Source organism: Lissotriton vulgaris, chromosome 5 (genome assembly GCF_964263255.1).
Source record: "Lissotriton vulgaris chromosome 5, aLisVul1.2, whole genome shotgun sequence".
NCBI classification, from domain to species: domain Eukaryota; kingdom Metazoa; phylum Chordata; class Amphibia; order Caudata; family Salamandridae; genus Lissotriton; species Lissotriton vulgaris.
Genome location: NC_141693.1, coordinates 113,898,278 through 113,911,971, shown reverse-complemented (window position 1 = coordinate 113,911,971; position 13,694 = coordinate 113,898,278). Strand labels below are relative to the sequence as shown.

The 13,694-nt window shown below is 46.3% G+C and overlaps 1 protein-coding gene across 1 annotated transcript in view; it reads left to right on the top strand.

Annotated features, from left to right (window-relative positions):
• Window positions 1-13,694, top strand: part of SNAPC4 (small nuclear RNA activating complex polypeptide 4) — a 306,571-nt gene that overhangs the window by 176,661 nt on the left and 116,216 nt on the right. The window contains exon 17 of the mRNA XM_086921023.1: window positions 13,453-13,545. Coding sequence (XP_086777149.1) covers window positions 13,453-13,545 — 93 coding nt within the window. The remainder of the gene's footprint in view (window positions 1-13,452; window positions 13,546-13,694) is intronic.

The window sequence follows — 13,694 nt, the reverse complement described above, 5'->3', positions numbered from 1 at the left end:
TCAGTTTTAATACCAAGATATTAATATGGCTAGTCCTTCGAGATCTTATTGCCATTGAGGTGCCAGCAACCCCCTTGTTGATTTTCCCGCCTAAAATTTAAATCTTGGTTTTCTTTAAGTTAACTTGCATACAGTTAACATTGGCAATTCATTTAACAAGCGCTGTAGGCCGGCTCTCATGTGACTAAGCAGAACTAAGTCATCTGCATTGAGCAGACTACTAAAGTGTTCGTTTCCAATTTTCCTGGATACGCAGGCTCCTTTGCCCCTTTTGACAAGGGGACGAATGAGTAGCAACCAATTTTTCATATATGTTTAATTGCATTTTAACCTGGTTTCATGTACTATGTAATGCTTTTATGGTTTTAACTAACCGAATAATGTTTTTTGACTGACTGACTGACTGACAAGGATCCACGTGTTGGTATGTAATTGTATAGTTTCATCAAAGAGATTTGATGGGGCACGCCAGTTCCTTAACTTTGTCCACCGAGCCCCCAATGATACGCAATGATACGCAGTCAAACGCTTCCCTGAAGTCCACAAATAGACAGTGCAGCAGGTTCCGGGATGTCCTAACTCTTTCTAAGAGTAAGGATATTGCTAGCAGATTTGTTGAGTACCAGACTTCTCCACAAACCCTGTTTGTTTTTTTTGGAATAAGGCCCCTCAACTCCACCAATTGTCGCATATCGTCCAGGAGTAAGCTTGCAAAAGTTTTTGCTTCATTGTCCAGAAGGGCTATAATTGCTGGGATCAGATTTAGAGCCACTTTTAAAGATAGGTGTGCTGACTCGAAAGAGGATGTCCTGCTTAAATAGAACCTGGGGAAGTCTGTTTGGCCCAGGGATCCCATCTGATTTGGCCTTCATCAGAACCAGTTTCAGCTGGCACATCAAGGAGGAAAGTACATTAGTACAGGGAGTAAAACCTACAGATCTTTGATAACTGACGGTGCTGGTAGCCTCCCTGATACTAGTGAGGCCACGGTCACTCCGTTGCTGGGTTGCATAGCAGACGGGGCTTCTGCAGGTTCGCTGGACGTGAAGTGTTCGGACAGAAAAGATGACCAATCTGATTCGCTGAGGTTAGCAGAACCAGCTCTGCCTGGGCCATTTATCTACCAATTTATAAGAGTCCAAAAGTTCTTTGAGTTACTCTTTTTACTCTCATACAAGCGTGCCATCCAGAATAGGTCAATGCGTATGGTCTTTTTGGCCCATTCTGCTTGCTTGAGGAATTTTTGTGCGACCTTAAACTCAGTCGCTAGCTGTTTGTTCACTGGGTTTATGTAAACTGCTCTCAGGGCAATGCTCAGGGCTTTCTTCAAGCTTCTATTCATAGTGGTTGGGGGGGGCACAGTTTGTAGTGGGTCGGAGGATGTGAGTTAACTGCTCTTGTATGTGAAAACTTCGCAAGCAACAGGGTAGTAAAGTTGGACCACTCAGCTATTGGAGATGTATTTTCAATGGTGACCCCACTTGAAATCTTTATGCATTCAGCCATGATTTTATCGTGGGAGTCATCTCTCCATTTCAGTCGCCTAAGGTATTCAGTGAAGGCCCCTTTACTGGTGACACAGGCCAGAGCATGTTGCGTCAAGTTGGTCTTTATTCTAGAAACTTGAGTGCGATGGCCGCTCTCAGAACAACACTGCAATAATTTTCCACTAAATTGAACATTTCCACATTTCAAATGGTGTAGTCAAGGTATGACTGTGTTTTTCACCTGATTTTGTCCAGTTGGGTGGGACATTTTGCAGGAACCTTTGAAGCCCATGTAGTTAAGTAGCATGACTACCAGTTCCCCAAGCGTTTCAACGACTACCATTAGGCCTTGTTTGTTCTGGGAAGTTCCATTCAAAGTCAAGGGCCAACTGTGGGGATTCTTCATAATTGTCTTGGAAGAGGTTCACGTTGAAACCCCGTTATATACAGTCCAAAGAGTGATGGTCTGTGCCCGGTCCACATATAACTGATATGCGATGATTCGGTTTTGACCTTTTTTCTCTCGAGGATGGATTAATGTAGATATTGATTAGCAAAAGTAAACAACTAGCTCTCCATTTTATCAGTTTAACTGCTTGAAGACAGTTCTCCTGGATGTCTATTGGTACAATAGAGACCTGAAGTTTCAAGGAGATGTACTGTGAAAATCCTTCTTTAGGCCTATGTTTGTATGCTTTTTGGAGGCAAATTTGCAGAACTCGCGGAAAAAGGTGATGAGTGGTCAGTGATACACCAGTTCTCTTGTAAAGAGATAATTTCAAATTCACCCCAGAAATCCAGAAGGTTAGTAAACCGCTGTTTCTGGGCGAGACCGCAAATATTCCAGGAGCTTAGAGAGAGGAACAATGGTTGATGGGTGCGGGACTGGGCTCCTTCCCTAGTTTAATCAGGGAGTCTGCGGACTAAGTTTGCTGGCAGGAAGCTCCACTCAGCCCTTGAGATGTCGCATATCTGCCACTGCTGGTCTCTGAAAACTGAAAGGGTGCGGCCCAGTGCATTTTTTAAGATGGAATATGTCTCTTGCTTTGACGCAGCTGGTGCAGTCTGTTGTTTTGTAAGAACCACAGGGTAACCTGTTTCTTTAAAGGAACTGATGTTTATGCCCCACAAGTTAAACACTTTTTCTTTAACAAGATTTTCTGAGTGTGGTCCATCGAGGCGAATGTCACAAATGTGGGCTCAGAGATGCACACCCCTAGGTGTTAGGAACTCGATTGAAAGTATATCCTTCATTAGACTTGGAATATTTCCCCAGTTCAAGATGTTATGGGACCCTGTGTGTTGTATTCTGGGATGAACAGCAGCCTGACATTGGGTTGGTGCAAAGCGGCTTGCCCGGTGCTACCTTGGCTTACAACTGTTGTGGGGAGAGGCTGAGTGGCAAAAGGAACATTATAGTCAACCAGGGCTTCTTCCTTCAGTAGTGATCTTGTCAGATGATCCGGCTTTAGGTGTTTTTTGGGCATAGACACTGTAAGTGTCTGTGTCATCAGTTCTTTTGCAGGCATCATGAACTGGAAGGTAGGTATTTGCGGAATAGTGACTTGAGTACTTCCTGGGATTACATAGTGGAGAGGCCCTAGTCATACCAAGTTCTGTGCCACCCTTGACTTCGTTACCAATCTGGATTTTTTGGGCCTCAGCGGGGCCACCCCAGCACCTATCCTCCACAGCATCGGCCCCTGCAGTGGTTCAGAAAAGTGTTCCGGATAGTAGTGTGGAATGTTATCTAAATCCTGAGGTGACGAGGGACCAGCTCCTCATAGCAAGGCGGTTAGCTCAACCCTAGTTTGATGCACAGTTATTGATCACGCATCTCTAAATTTTTCTCTGCCAAGATCAGGCTGAATATTTTAGCTCATACATCTTGATTTAGAATGTAAGAAATGTGAGAAGGTAATTCTCTGCTTAAGCCAACAGGGTGTTGAGGGCCACTAAAAGCTCTTGTTTTCTATTAACACATTTTTGTGGATTGTTCGGGGTGTTCTGGTTGGCTACTGAATTTTACCTGAACATACAAGAGTTATTTTTATGACATGACGAAAGGTAGTTTAGATGCCTCCAAACTAGCATAGCGTTCCAACCTTATGTGTAGCATTCATAGATGTTTGCATTTTGTGAAATCAACAGCATGCATTCTGGACATGATGTTGGGTAATAAACCATTTGAGGAGAATATTGACAATTTATTAGAGGTATGGAAGTTACATTCTGAGGAACATTGTACGATGTTCAGCATCCTAGAGATCCGGTAATAATTGACTTGTAACCATAAGAAAATAGTGTGTGCTGTTCTGCCCCTTTGAAGTTTCTTCAGGGTATATCTTAAGGGAGTTATTCAGTCAGGATTGGAATTCCAGTCTTCATTGTGTGAATTTCCCAACACCAGTGAGCCAATTTTTTATTTGAAGATGACCAGGCACAGACCGGAAAGGATCTTGATTGCACTGGATTGAGCGAGGTGGACATGGCTCCTGGGCCTTCTCAAACTAAGCTTTTGCTCGCTTCTTTCACTTCAGGAAGGACGTGTCATTCACTTGTATTTGACAACCATATACCTCAAAGTGTTGAAGATGGAGGCAGACAGACATGCAATTCTGCCTGCTCTATAGTGGACATTGTCTTAGCAGTTGTTCAGCCTTACTGTAAGCTTGTGTATTTTGGGGGGCTTGAAGCATTTTACTGGCAGAATGGCAAGAATCTGCTCTCAGAGGACTTGTTTACACCTTTACCATTTTGAATTCTTCTTGTCAGAGTAGGTACGGTCCAAGGTTTTTGATAATCATAATTGAATTCTGAATGGTTTGCAGAATTCTTTCACTCTTACTTACACAGTTCAATTTCCTGCTGTAGATTCTGAATTTAATGCTGATATTTTTGACAGTATCTGAGTCTCTGAATTTGCAGTCGCATCAGCAAGAACAGTGGGAACCCTAAAAGCATTTCATCCATGCCACCCTCAGTTCTCTTTCTGCCTCACAATAATATTGAGGGAATGCCTCTGAATTTTATAACTCCCAGAAAAGGGTGTTTCCTACCTGTGTCCTGCTCTCTTAGGTTTTATTTGGAGAAATCAAAGGGAAATTGGTTGAATGATAACTCTTGGTGGCTATTCAGGTTCAAAGAAGAGAAATCTTTTGAGGACTCACATTATTCCTGATGGGGAGTGCTTTGTGTTAAGCTTTATTATGAGTTGGGGGATAAGGATCCTCCTGTTGTTATAATTCTTTAATCTAAAAACGACAGGGTGGCTAATCTCCCCTCTGTAAAGGAGTCCAGCCTCTGGAAATCTGCCAGGTTGCCTGTTTGCCATCTATTCCACTGGAATTTTATTACAAAGTTACAAACAGGCAGTTTCAGAAGGCTGACTTTCAGCAGCTTGAAGAATATGGTCATCTTTCATTTAGTTAAGTGGGTGTAGCGTAAAGCTTGCGTTTTTCTTTCGGGTGGTTCTTTCATTTTGTATTGGCCTCACTGGAGTGAGAAGGTAGAATCAGCAGGAAGATCAAGTATCCACAGGAAAGGACATTACTGAACTTAAATAGCCTTCACTTCAGAATCACCAAATTCAAGAAAATGCCAGAATTTCAGATTCAGAATTGTCTCCGACTACTAAACTGTCCTACTGCTGTATTCATATTCTAACCCTTCCCTATACTTACTATGAATTTATCTGTAGTTCTCTTCTTCAAGCTTCTTTCCGCAGCATCTGATGTGGCATGAAGCCCACCACGCATCAATTAAGCAATAACTATTATCTGAGATAGGTTGGACAAGGGGCCTTTATCCTGTCTCTCCTCTAATCTTTGGAATGTTAGTCAGCTAGGGCGGTCACCCAGATCCACAATGTGCATGGTACAGGTGGGGCAGGACCTGCCGTCAAAATGCATCACTGGCTGGTGACCTCCTGGAGGACAGCACCCAAAACCTAGAATTATTAACTTGATTCTAAAAAAAAAATCTATACTTAACACACAGACCAGTATTCCAACCAAGAACAAATGCCTACAGAATGATGCAATGAACCGGGAATGCCTCGAAAGAAGCATCAACTGGACTCAGAGCAGCCAGTCAATAGGGCCCCTCAGCTGGCCCTAACTATAAAAGGAACAAATAAACACATTTTTCAACCTTACAATCAACAATTCATTCTTCACTGTTCAGTGGAAAAGCAGGTATGTGGGACATAGGGAAATTTAACGGAGGAAACGGCTGACATTTCTGAAATGTGATGCTACATTGCAAGGCCTTAAGAAACAACCTCTTCAACGTACAGAGGTCCTAGGCAACGATTATGAAAGCAATGTTTGCATCTTTCTTTTCGAGAGAGCTCTTCCTAGTTCTGTAAAAGAACACCTTTCAAAACAGCACTCTACTCCCAAGTTCACACAGTCCATGTGTCAACACAGCGCCTCCATTTTGTGGCCACAGACTTAAGCCTTTTTAGGGCTCGCCTGCTGATGCGCATGCGCATAGTTGGCGAGCTATATTGTGGATTAAACAGAGCTTAACCATCTCGGCGATTTGTTGCAGTGCCCGAGAGCGCGTGCACATCAAAGCCACCAGCCTCCTCAGGCATCTCAAGCTTCCCCCAGCCGGCATTTCTCCTCCCCTAATTATTCACTGCAAGGCCGGCCGCTCGGCACATCAAAGGCTGCTGCTCCCGGCCCCTATTCTTCACTTCTTGCCTCTCCCCGCCCTCCCTTCCCACCACAGCAATGCCAAGGGCTTGTTTATTTTGCAGCCTAACCATCTCGCACGCTGCTCTTAAAACAATAACCGTTGTTGGTCATGATATAATTAAACGCTCTAATTATTTTATCAGGGCCACACAGAATTTTATAAAGTCTTTTGCTGGTATTTTCGTTTTATGCTGATTGCTATTTTACACCTTTCACATGCTGCCGATTTGCTCCAAAGGAATACATTCATCCTGAATCCCGTTACTAGAGCTTTCTCCTCTTCTGCTATATATGGGTTTTAGTTGAATTTCATTGATCATTTACTAATGATTTATAAAAAGTGCCACCCACCACACAGCTCCACCGATGCACCCACCGCACAGCTCCACCGATACACCCACCACACAGTTCCACCGATGCACCCACCACACAGTTCCACCGATGCACCCACCATACAGCTCCACCGAGGCACCCACCACACAGCTCCACAGATGCACCCACCACACAGCTCCACAGATGGACCCACCACACAGCTGCACAGATGCACCCACCACACAGCTCCACAGATGCACCCACCACCCAGCTCCACAGATGCACCCACCACCCAGCTCCACCGATGCACCCACCACACTGCTCCACTGATGCACCCACCACACAGCTCCACCGACACAACTCCACTGATGCACCCACCACACAGCTCCACCGATGCAACCACCACACAGCTCCACCGAGCGACACAGCTCCACCGATACACCCACCACACAGCTCCACTAATGCAACCACCACACAGCTCCACCGACACAGCTCCACCGATGCACCAGGGGCGGCCTTAGGCATGTGCAAGCTGTGCACCTGCACAGGGCCACCAACCCCCAGGGGCCACCACACTAATATATATCCTTAATATAATAATCCTCTGAGGATGGATACATATTTGTGTGGCGGCACCTGGCAGGTATTTGGCGGCCTCCAGCTCTGTTCCACTTCCAAACACCCTGCCCCCCCCCCCTTCACTGGCCTCCGTCCTCCGCCCCGCCCGGACCCCCTCTTCCGGGGCCCCCTACCTACACTCCCTGCCCAGGGCTGCCATGTGCCTGAGCCGCCTCTGGATGCACCCACCACAGAAATCCACAGATGACCCCACCACACAGCTCCACTGATGCACCCAAGACACAGCTCCACCGAGGCACCCACCACACAGCTCCACCGAGGCACCTACCACACAGCCTCACCGATGCACCTACCACACAGCTCCACCTATGCACCCACCACACCGCTCCACCGAGGCACCCACCACACAGCTCAACAGATGCACCCACCACACAGCTCCACAGAGGCACCCACCACACAGCTCCATTGATGCACCCACCACACAGCTCCACCGATGCAGCCACCACACAGCTCCACCGACATAGCTCCACCGATGCACCCACCAACCAGCTCCACCAATGCACCCACCACACAGCTCCACCGACACAACTCCACCGATGCACCCACCAGACAGCTCCACCTACACAGCTCCACTGATGCACCCACCACACAGCTCCACCGACACAGCTCCACTGATGCACCCACCACCCAGCTCCACCGATGCATCCACCACACAGCTCCACCTATGCTCCAACTAAGCTCCACCAATGCACCCACCACACAGCTCCACCAATACACCCACTAAGCTTTACCGATGCACCTACCACCCAGCTTTATCAATGCACCCACCACAGAGCTCCACTGAGGCACCCACCACACAGCTCCACCGATGCACCCACCACACAGCTCCACCAATGCACCCACCACACAGCTCCACCGATGCCCCACCACACAGCTCCACCTACACAGCTCCACCGATGCACCCACCACACAGCTCCACCGATGCACCCACCGCACAGTTCCACCGAGGCACCTACCACACAGCTCCACCGATGCACCCACCACACAGCTCCACCTACACAGCTCCACCGATGCACCCACCACACAGCTCCACCGAGGCACCCACCACACAGCTCCACCGAGGCACCCACCACACAGCTCCAACGATGCACCCATCACACAGCTCCACCACCACACAGCTTTACCGAGGCACCCACCACACAGCTCCACGATGCACCCACCACACAGCTCCACTGATGCACCCACCACACAGCTCCACCAATGAACTCACCACACAGCTCCACCGAGGCACTCACCATACAGCTCCACCGAGGCACTCACCATACAGCTCCACCAAGGCACCCACCACACAGCTCCACCGATGCACCCACCACACAGCTCCACCGAGGCACCCACCCCACAGCTCCACAGATACACCCACCACACAGCTCCACAGATGCATCCACCACACAACTCCACAGATGCACCCACCACACAGCTCCACAGAAGCACCCACCACACAGCTCCACCGATGCACCCACCACACAGCTCCGCCGAAGCACCCACCACACAGCTCTGCCGAGGCACCCACCACACAGCTCCGCCAAGGCACCCACCACACAGCTCCGCCGAGGCACCCACCACACACCTCCAACGATGCACCCACCACACAGCTCCACTGATGCACCAACTAAGCTCCACCGATGCACCCACCACACAGCTCCACCAATGCACCCACTAAGCTCCACTGATGCACCCACCATACAGCTCCACCGATGCACCCACCACACAGCTCCACTGATGCACCCACCACCCAGCTCCACCGATGCACCCACCACACAGCTCCACCTACACAGCTCCACCGATGCACCCACCACCCAGCTCCACCGATGCACCCACCACACAGCTCCACCGACACAGCTCCACCGATGCACCCACCACACAGCTCCACCGAGGGCACCCACCACACAACTCCACCGATGCACCCACCAAACAGCTCCACTGATGAACCAACTAACCTCCACCGATGCACCCACCACACAGCTCCACCAATGCACCCACTAACTTCCACCGATGCACCCACCACACAGCTTCACCGATGCACCCACCACACAGCCCCACTGATGCACCCACCACCCAGCTCCACCGATGCACCCACCACACAGCTCCACCTACACAGCTCCACCGATGCACCCACCACCCACCTCCACCGATGCACCCACCACACAGCTCCACCGACACAGCTCCACCAATGCACCCACCACACAGCTCCACTGATGCACCCACCACAGAGCTCCACCGATGCACCCACCACACAGCTCCACCGATGCTCCAACTAAGCTCCACCAATGCACCCACCACACAGCTCCACCAATGCACCCACTAAGCTCCACCGATGCACCCACCACAGAGCTCCACCGAGGCACCCACCACACAGCTCCACCGCTGCACCCACCACACAGCTCCACCAATGCACCCACCACACAGCTCCACTGATGCACCCACCACACAGCTCCACCTACACAGCTCCACCGATGCACCCACCACACAGCTCCACCGATGCACCCACCACACAGCTCCACCGAGGCACCCACCACACAGCTCCACCGATGCACCCACCACAGAGCTCCACCGATGCAGCCACCACACAGCTCCACCGACACAGCTCCACCGATGCACCCAGCTCCACCAATGCACCCACCACACAAATCTCCACCGGCACAGCTCCACCAATGCACCCACCACACAGCTCCACCGATGCACCCACCACACAGCTCCACCGAGGCACCCACCATACAGCTCCACTGAGGCACCCACCACACAGCTCCACCGATGCACCCACCACACAGCTCCACCGAGGCACCCACCACACAGCTCCACAGAGGCACCCACCGCACAGCTCCACAGATGCACCCACCACACAGCTCCACAGATGCACCCACCACACAGCTCCACCGAAGCACCCACCACACAGCTCCACCGAGGCACCCACCACACAGCTCCACCGATGCACCCACCACACAGCTCCGCCGATGCACCCACCACACAGCTCCGCTGATGCACCAACCACACAGTTCCGCCGAGGCACCCACCACACAGCTCCACCGATGCACCCACCACACAGCTCCACCGATGCTCCAACTAAGCTCCACCAATGCACCCACCTAACAGCTCCACCAATGCACCCACAAAGCTCCACCGATGCACACACCACTCAGCGTAACCACAGCATCACTCAGCGCAACCACAGCGTCACTCAGCACCACCAAAGAATCACTCAGCGCAACCACAGCATCACTCAGCGCAACCACAGCATCACTCAGCGCAACCACAGCATCACTCAGCGCAACAACAGCATCACTGGTTCAAATATGTTCTTTCAATGTTTCAAGCTGTTTTCAAGCTTTCACGCTTTATTACAAATCACAAAAAGATGTTAATCTTTCACTTCTGTTCTTGGATTTTCGTCATAATAAAAAACACTGAACATAATCTTCACAAAAGTTATTTACAAAAGTTTAAGCTATTGCCATTACAAATTAAATACATTATTTAAGTATTAATTATTACAAAAAATGAAAAGCCATTGTTATTTGTAATATCAATACATCTAAGTCACGTAAATACAAAACATGTTGCATTACAAATGCTATAGGTGTCACATTTGCGAAAGTTATAACTATTGGCATTGTAAATGACAAATTTATTAATTTAGGTATTTTATAAAAAAAAACACATAAATAAAAAAAATTCATTTATAAGAACAATAGCTCAAACTTTCCTAATGCGAGCCCTGTTGCATTTCCAATGCTTGTTTCTTTTCAATTAATTGCCTGGCAGTTTACAGGTCAGCATTCGATGCTTTCTTTTATTTTTTTTTCAGCAAGTTCGAGCTTGCAATTGAGACCATACAGATTTTGCATTGCTGCCGTGTTAGTATTTTAAGCATGGTACAGGAAAAACGCTTTGTATCCTTTCAGATTTAGTTTTTTTTACTTCAAATCGGTCCCCTGGCCAGTTCTTCCTAGCTATCTTATTTCTATGGGTTTAATGGCAATCACCCATGGGAGCCATTGCAACTTTTCGAAATTGCATATATTTATTACATTTAAAATATATCTCATATTGCCAAAATTAAGTGATATACCTTTCATTGTCATTATTGTTTATTATCAATAACACATTTTCAGTTTCATTATTATAACCTTTTACTAAACCCAAAAAGCAACGTAAATATTCACTTTTTTTCTTGTAAATTGTCGTTTCAGCATTGTACGTTTACTGAATATTTGCAGAGTCCAATTTCATTATGTATTCATATTTTCTCATTATTACATTTTTTCAGCTTCGTTTTTAGGTTAAAGCAAATAATTGTACACGTGCACTCGTGTTATTAGCACAACCTCAGCCTCAGCAAGCTAGTTATTTTCAGGTGATTCCCGTACATGCTCAGAGCTCTTGTTTAATTTTGTTCATCCTATAATAATATATCACTATCATTCCATTTTTTAGAAAACAGTGATTGATATTTGGAGTGTTGTGCTGTTTTCCCCCATTTAATGGTATAATGGTCTGAGATTGGAAACGTGTGTATGTCATTATTGTTGTTGTCTGAGATCCTTACATCGCAATGACTACTTCTGTTTGGAATATTTCAGAAATTCAAGTTTGCATTTTCTGGCATCTACCCTGGCTGGCAGAATCCACGGCTAAAGCTTGTAAACAGTGACTTAGTTCTCTTCACATTATTAATATTAATAGGAGCGTCATAAACACCCACAGTGATATCTGCTCGGGAAGCATTCTAAAACAAAAGTAGTTTTTCTTATCTATAATCCATTCATTTACCTCTGGATTGATCTAGTGCCTCTGTGTTTTATTTCACTGTGATGCAGATTTCTCTTGCCATGTGATTTTGATTATCCACTAATCAATCTTTTCCATCAGTAAAGAGTTAGCAGAATTAAAATTGGATTTTTGCCATTATTTTAGTGCCAACTATGTTGAATGTATATCACTAACAAAGGAAAAAGGAACTACTATGTTTTGTTGACTTCTCAGTGCCTGTCAGTCAGATATAGTATAGATAATCAAGGTTAGGTCGTGTGTTTCCTCTTTTTGACTCCTTCTACAACATTTCCTTTCGCAGTATAATTTCTTCTTTCAGATTCATCTATCAGCGTGTTGTGAAAGAACGATGGGATATTTTCCTTTCTATCTTTGATACCCCCATCCTTCAATCAAACTTTTGAGCTGACTCCAAGTGTGTGTGGGGAGGGGAGTTGTGCGGCGGGAGCATGATCTCAATTAATTCTTATTAATAGAAACATAATTCAAATTTCCATCATGCCTAATACATTGATAACACATTTAATGAATTGATATGAGTGTTATCTCCACTTTCATAACGCAAATCACATCCAATGTTGTCTTATATCTAAAAACAGCCAACTCACGTTTTGCAGTATTCATCAAAATGACCGCTTCTTCAGTGCTCTATTTCTAACACATATTCCATCGCCAATGTCCTCATCTGATATAATGATCATCTCACAAATGATCTTGAAATCACACATAGTCCTCATAAGAGTCACAAATAAAAAATATATTTTCAATATACTTCTTTTAAGATCTTCCTCTAAAATCAGTACCACTTTACATGATGGACTGAGGCAGACAAGGTCCCCACTAGCCCCTACCAACCTACCTTTCCACCCTATCTACCTTTGACTCCTTTCTTCCATAAACACTTTGGTCTTCATACTCTTCCAGTAATCTTGTGCATTATTTGACAGTTGGATAAGTATCAGCTGGGATATTATTCCAAAAACCTCTTGCATCTGATGACAATTTTATCAGGTCAGTACACCTTGGCTGTGAGTGAGCCCTTAGTGATGCATGTAGAGCTTTTTCTAAATTGTTTAATATAACATGCTACATGTTACAATGGCCCTGATTGGCGGGTAGGGTTAAAGTCTGAATCCTGGACAAACTTCTCTTTGTGCTTGGTTCAGAATTTCGAAATTTGCCTGAAAGCCACATTCCTTGAATTTTTCCCCTAATACATTTCTGCAAGTCAACCGTGTGAACATTTTTAAGGAAAAACACAATTGCTACATTTTTATACATGTCTAACTTGTTATGGAAAACACACATTCCGAATGTAATTACTCATTTTCGAGAGGAGAACTTGAAATAGGTGGTATATTCAGTGTACATACCAAACCCTGCGGTATTTACCAGACGTGGTAACTGCCAGTCTCTTTTCTGGCCTAATCTAATTCAGAGTATTTGTATAGCTTTTGTGGTTCAAATGCGCCTCTCAATAAATAGATTTAAAAAAAGTAAACACATGACCTTTTATTTACTAACTTTTGCTGTTTCTTCCCAAGGCGTGCGACAATGGAAAGTATGTCTTTCGAGTTAACATGGCAGATGTGAGGAAAGTACTGAGACGCAATACCTCCTGCCAACGTACAAAGCGGGTGAGTGTTTTTTGTTTCTTCACTTCTTTGCTCCTATCTAAGCGGGTCTTCTGCATCTCACGTCACTGTGGCAGTGTCCAAGTAGTAGGGTGGAAGAAGTGTGTATTTGAGACTGTTCTTGAATTGTATCAATAAAAAGGTTAGTCTGA